The sequence below is a fragment of the Gymnodraco acuticeps genome, unplaced genomic scaffold (genome assembly GCF_902827175.1).
Source record: "Gymnodraco acuticeps unplaced genomic scaffold, fGymAcu1.1, whole genome shotgun sequence".
Classification (NCBI taxonomy): domain Eukaryota; kingdom Metazoa; phylum Chordata; class Actinopteri; order Perciformes; family Bathydraconidae; genus Gymnodraco; species Gymnodraco acuticeps.
This window is the reverse complement of record NW_022990025.1, coordinates 547,024-554,107: the sequence shown is the minus strand read 5'-3', so window position 1 is coordinate 554,107 and position 7,084 is coordinate 547,024. Positions and strand designations below refer to the sequence as shown.

Genomic DNA, 7,084 nt, shown 5'->3' with positions numbered 1-7,084 from the left:
GAGAAACCGGCTCGAGATACACTTTTTGTTATATTCCATGGAATGCTCTTAACATCCCGATAGCCGGCCCGGCTAAAGTAACTGGATGGCCTACCTGCCTGTCAGCCTTCCATCGGGGCACAAACTTATCTCGTGCCCTCATTGGTCATGTGCGCGTTCGTGTGTGTTGGAGGAGGGGCTCTGTGAGGAAGTGGCAGATTTTCTCCGGTTGTGTATTTTCAAATTCTAGCGATCTCGAGCTGGTTTCTCACACTTACCTACCCCACCTTTAATACGCCAAAAATAGAAAACACAATGATTGTTCACGAGTCCCAAAACACGAGTCCAAGTCGAGTCTGAAGTCTTTTGAGCAGGAGTCCAAGTCAAGTCTGAAGTCTCTGTGTGTGCGACTTAAGTGCGACTCGAGTCCGAGTCACAGACTCGAGTCCCCATCTCTGCATTAGCCCATAGCTATGCACGTCCCTGCATAGGCCTTACTGTATTAGGATCATTGTTGATCAAGTAGCAGACCAGATCAAGTGGCATACCTTCAAAATAAAAGCATAGAACATGTCAGTTATTAAAACACTTTTGTAAATCAATTGTAGTTTAATCGTAGGCCTGAAAACACAAACATTTTTCGTGAATTATACAAGTTATAAAGCACAACCAGACACTGGTGATAAATGCGAGTGTGATTAGACTATATGAAGGTGTGTGTGATCCTCGTCATCCTGGACAAACAACAGCTGATCGATGGGCTGCTGCCATGGCAACGACCAGAGCGTCAACATGTCCGTGGGGTCGACACGTCATGAGAAGAGAGAGCTCGCTGAACTAAAGGATGATAAACTACAGGTAATAACTGAACATGTTTGTTATGTGTCTGATTATTCGACATAACTAAAGCATGTGTTCTCCTCTTCAGAAAGAGGAGCCAGTGTTCCTGCAGTGGCACGCGCAGACACAGCAGCAGGTCCACGAGCTGCTGAAAAAAACTCCGGAAGAACTTCAGCTGTAAGTAGCGCCAACGAGCTAACGCTAGCTTAGCAACGCGTTAAACATAACGAGTTAACACTGAGCTAACTGTAAGCACATAAAACTCGGGAACATATAGTACATTTAGAGTGTTTAGAACAGCACCTCTATTTCTGTCGAGTCGAAACCAAACAGGTACAACTTCCGCACACTGCGCGTGCTCACTGCGTTCACTAAAACGACGCTGAAGTTGGCTTCCGATTCAGAGCATCCGATTCGGCAGTTAAGGGGAAAGTTAAGGGACATTTAATTTACAGCGCTGAGCAAACAATCCTCCGTGTTTGAACCTCTTAAATCGCTGCATAGCGGATTTATTTGGACTGGATTATCTCAGAGTCTAAAGATTATTTATAACACAGTTTGAGATTTGTGAAACCTTTATTCTATTTGTGAAAATACAAAAAAGGGAGATTTCAGTGCTTTTTTTTTTACATGTAGTCCACATTAGACCAGGTCCTGATCTGAAACCACTAGACCTACACTCATCAAATCTGGACTGGATTATCCCAGAGAGTCTAAAGATTCTTTATAACCCAGTTTGAGATTTGTGAAACCTTTATTCTATTTGTGAAAATACAAACAAGGGAGATTTCAGTGCTTTTTTTTTTTTTACATGTAGAGCACATTAGACCAGGTCCTGATCTAAAACCACTAGACCTAGATTTATCAAATCTGGACTGGATTATCCCAGAGACTCTAAAGATTATTTATAACACAGTTTGAGATTTGTGAAACCTTTATTCTACACTGAACAAAAATATAAACGCAACACTTTTGTTTTTGCTCCCATTTTTCATGAGATGAACTCAAAGATCTAAAACATTTTCTATATACACAAAATAACCATTTCTCTCAAATATTGTTCACAAATCTGAAAAAATCTGTGATAGTGAGCACTTCTCCTTTGCCGAGATAATCCATCCCACCTCACAGGTGTGGCATACCAAGATGCTGATTAGACAGCATGATTATTGCACAGGTGTGCCTTAGGCTGGCCACTATAAAAGGCCACTCTGAAACGTGCAGTTTTGCTTTATTGGGGGGGTCTGGGGGGGGTCTGAAAACCAGGCATTATCTGGTGTGAGGGGTAGGATTAGGATTAGGGTTAGGGGTAGGGTTAGGGTAATGTTGTGAATTGAGTGGCCTGTGTTCGTCGTCCATAACATACGCCTGCCCATACCATAACCCCACCACCACCATGGGCCACTCGATTCACAACATTAGCCTAACCCTAACCCTACCCCTAACCCTACCGGAAAATATGTCTCAAAATTCCGTGTGTGTAAAAAGACGATCCATAAGCAGAAATGTGAGATCCACGAGCAGAGATTTGAGATCCGCAAGCGCATTTTTGGTCGACAAATACAAAATGGATTCACAAATGCCTGATCGAAAGTTTTAAATGTTAAAGAGATATTCACAGATGTTTTTTTTATTTGTGAAAATATTTAGCGTATTTGCAGATCCGTTTTACACTTGCACATTTATTTGTGAGTTTGCAAATCTTTTAAATGCATTTGTGGATGGTGTTTTACATTTACAAATCACATATTTACACACAAATTATTTTTATGTTCACACAAATAATTATGAGACATATCTATGCCCATAAGCGCTCTATCCACACAACTGCGCCGAGCACTTGACTTTATGCAGGAAGCCAGACAGTGGGACATTGTACGAAAAGTCAGCACACTCAGCACGGATAGTGCGCAACATGATTGCAGCGTCCAGGCAGCTCCCGTTCGAGCATATGCCTTGAGCTGCACATAGCTCCAACGATCCATCACACACACACACACACACACACACACACACACACACACACACACACACACACACACACACACACACACACCCACACACACCATTTGTATTGTATTATTGTATGAGAGAGGTTCCAGGTTGAATTGAGGCGAATATTTATAATGTTCAGAAGTTGTTGTGTTTAATATTCATGAGAATATTTGTCATTGTTCAAATGATAATAAACATTAGCATAAAGCATATTTGTCCACTCATATGTTGATAAGAGTATTAAAAACTTGAAAAATATTCCTCTAAGGTACATTTAGAACAGATAAAAAATGTGCGATTAATTTGCGATTAATCGCGATTAACTATTTTAATCGACTGACAGCCCTAATATATATATTAAATGTACCTGTAGTTTTTGCACACCTGGTGGTAAAAAAAAGACTAGTAGTGAGCAAATGACATGAGCATTACTACTATGAACAAAACAAAGCCAAGAACAGTTTTGACTCTCGTCAAGCGCCATCATTTCTATGATGAAGTTAGAGATAGTTTTAGCCCTGGGGTCGTCTCTGGCAAACTTCTTGCCTTTTTCAAAAGCCTCGTCTTTGCCTTTGCCTTTGCAGCTGGCTTTGGATTCGCCGCTAGTTTAGCAGCGCAGGCGTCTTCGTACGCTTTTAACACACCATCGTAGCGATGGCGATGTTTCAGGTGACTAATCAGGTTGGAAGTATTATAGCTCGTTGCCTTTTTCCCTCCTCGTGGAACTTCTGCATTGCATTTGTTAATACAAATAGCAAGCGAACTATCTAACTCTGAAACTTTGAAATAGTCCCATACTACCGACGACATGTTTGTTTACTGTCCTGGCTTCACGGCCGCACACAGCCAGGCATGAGTTAGGGAGCGCTGGATTTGTGAAAAACTCCCCTCTTCCTAAACCACTAATACCACAGTACTGGCAAAACGGGAGGAGCCGAGTGAAAAACAAGCGCCCCTCATCCCAATCCACCCACACCGCAGTATTTTTTTCTTTTTCTTTACCCAAAAAATATATTGTATATTATCGGGGCTATTAATACTGTTATCGGGTTTATCGGGATGACGTCATAATTCCTAATATCGGACCGATAATTATCGTGCACCACTAGTTATAAAGAATCTTTAGACTCTCTGAGATAATCCAGTCCAAATAAATCGGCTATGCAGCGATTTAAGAGGTTCAGACACGGAGGATTGTTCGCTCAGCGCTGTAAATTAAATGTCCCTTAACTTTCCCCTTAACTGCCGAATCGGATGCTCTGAATCGGAAGCCAACTTCAGCGTCGTTTCACTAAAGTCCAACGACATTAGCAGTGTTGGAAGAAGTACTCAGATCCATTTCTTATGTAAAAGTACCAATACACTACAAGTTAAAGTCCTCATTTCAAAATGTTACTTTAAAGTTTAGTAGAAGTACAAAAGTATAAGCAGTCAAATATACTTAAAGTACAAAAAGTACTCATTCTGTAAAATGGCCCATTTCAGAATAATATAAAGTACAACATTATTATTAGCTAAATGTATACTTTAAATAGCAAAAATAAAATCACTTGTTATACAGAATGGATCTTTCACATTATTATATTATTATGGTTATCATATTATCCTGTTTTTATACTAAGAGCATTTTAATATTTTAGTTTTTCAATGTTTACCAAATAGAGAAATGTGAAATACTGTGTAGATTAGTAGGCTACAGTGCTGCATTATACCATAACAGAATATCATGTGTTTTACATGTAAAAAGTAACTCTGAGTGTTAAATAAATGTAGTGGAGTAAAAAGTATGAGATTTGCCTCTGAAAAGTATAAAGTAGCATTAAATGGAAGTACTCAAGCTAAGTACAAATATGTCAAAAAAAGTTCTTATTAAGTTAACCTTGTTAATAATTAAGTAACCTTAAAGGTCACCTATCATGCTATTTTTAGGCAATAGCATAGGTCTCAGATATATACAAATATATAAAAAAAACATGTCTATGAAGTGTTTTGCTCAAAATACCAAACAGATTTCCATTCTAGCCATGCCTCTAATCCCTCTATTTCACTTCCTTTTTCAAAAGTGCTGATTTTATTCATAAAGCTTTAAAAAAAAAAAGGAAATTGATAAACAAAAGAGGGGCGGAGCTTATGCCTGCTCATGAGGGAGATTTTAGCGGCAGATACTGCGGTGATGAAACACCATATCATGGATTATCATGGATTATTTCTGAAACAGTATGGAGCTCAAAGGCTTTCTCTCTTGCCGGTTATACCACAAGGTGAGTTCCTTTTTATTTCCTGCTTCTTCACACACATGCTCTCCAGTACAGGTTAGCTCTGAGTGTTAGCGATGCTAATGTAAACACCGACCATATTACGTCCAAAACAGTCGGGCATTGTTTCTGATAGCAATGTTTCTGATAGTGCTGTGGGTCTGCATTGCCGACATGACGTCAAATCGCCGCAAAGCTGGATCAGCTCCGCTGTAGCCCCCGTTTTTAGAGATTTGGGTACAGAGGAAAAGAGAGAGGGTTTTATTTTCCGACGCTGCGTGAGTTCCCTGACACACCGGGGACACATATTTATGTATAAAAGACATAAAAAAGCGAGTCATGATAGGTCCCCTTTAAGGTCACCTATTATGCAAAATCCTCTTGTTCATGTATTGTATACACAAAGGCATGTCCCCTGTTTGTAAAGAGATTCTGAAAGTTTCAGGAACAAAGATTCTCTCTCTTTTTGTCCTGATCCATTTATATAAAAACCTGTCTGAAAATGAGCTAATCAGATTTTGACCACTTTATGATGTCATAACGATTTTTTGGGTTGTGTAACCATTAGCCAATAACCAACCAAGGTAACACCGCCCCCCCACCTTATCACCTGAATCTCCTCCTAGAGCACCGTTGTGTTCTGTTTAACCAAATATCTCTCAGAGGGGCGTTTGGAGTGGCACCTTATTTGCATTTAAAGTAACAGACAGAGAATCAGCACTTTTGATACAGGGCTGAAACAGAGGAGATTATGGGTGCTGCAATGCATGATCTGTTGGGTATTTCGAGATGTTTTGTATATCTGAGACCTATAATATATTGATGAAAAACAGTACAATAGGGGACCTTTAATTGCATATCTCTTTCATTAGAATTAATGCATAATTTAATAAAACAGCCTGCAGCTGTATTGACTCTATATTTAAAACTTGTTGTTAATAATAATAATAATGCATTACATTTTTTGTTAGAGCACTTTTACAGGTGCTCAAAGCTTTACAATTGCATATTACACATATTAGACATGTACATGTCATTACTGTGGACATTACCCACAGGAGCAAATGTACAGGAGCAAAATAAAGTGTCTTGCCCAAGGACACAACGGCCTGACGCAGTGGCGGCCGAGGCGGGTTTCGAACTGGAGTTTACCAACGACCCTTGATCTGATGATCAACGCTCTAAGCACTGCGCCAAAAAACGCAATCTGTTGTTGATATGTGTCCCTGGTCTTGGTCCTCTTTAACTGCATAGAATGGTCAGTTGTCTTTTTTCATCAACAATTGAGGTTTTTTATTAATATTTGTAGTTTTCTATTTTTAATTTATTTAGGAAATGTACCTTCTGTAGTTTTTTCTATATTGAATACTAGGAATAACGTTCAGGGTTTTCAGATTTTATTGTAGAATGCAAACTCTTTCTAAAACGGAGATATTCCCCAAAGAAATGGAAACCCCTCAATGACCCTGATGATTTCTTAACACTTAACAGGCTCTATTTCTTCTCATAATTCAACACGTTCTCACTCCCAACTCGTCACATATTGACGGACGGTCAGGGCCAGGGGCGGACTGGGACTACAAATCAGCCCGGGACTCTCGACCGGCCCACTTCGGTAGCGCCGGCCCACCGCAGACTTGTATTATCACTGGTCCCACCATTGTAACCACTGGCCCGGAGCATTCGTCCAAAAAAATGAAGAAAATGAACACATTTGTTGCAATAGTAATGTATGCACTAACTACATTACTAGTATACTTGTACTACAACATTTGAATCATCAGTTCTCATTTTCCTCAATTGTTCATATTTGGTTTATTAAAATAATGATATTGTGGTCATTGTTAAAAAATGTCTGCTATTATGAGTATTATTAGTTGTATAATGCACTTTCTGCCTTCCTGTCATTAGGAGTTAGACATGTAATGGCCATGTAATTGATTTGATTAGAGCCTTCATTATTCTAAACTGCTGGGACATTTCGCCAATACCTTTATATTGTCTACTCTTCACTT

The 7,084-nt window shown here is 39.4% G+C and overlaps 1 protein-coding gene across 1 annotated transcript in view; it reads left to right on the top strand.

The window, feature by feature from the left end:
- Positions 1 to 765: 765 nt before the first annotated feature.
- Positions 766 to 7,084, top strand: part of cabcoco1 (ciliary associated calcium binding coiled-coil 1) — a 45,295-nt gene continuing 38,976 nt past the window's right edge. The window contains exons 1-2 of the mRNA XM_034214869.1: positions 766 to 837; positions 908 to 996. Coding sequence (XP_034070760.1) covers positions 772 to 837; positions 908 to 996 — 155 coding nt within the window. The 5' untranslated portion in view covers positions 766 to 771. The remainder of the gene's footprint in view (positions 838 to 907; positions 997 to 7,084) is intronic.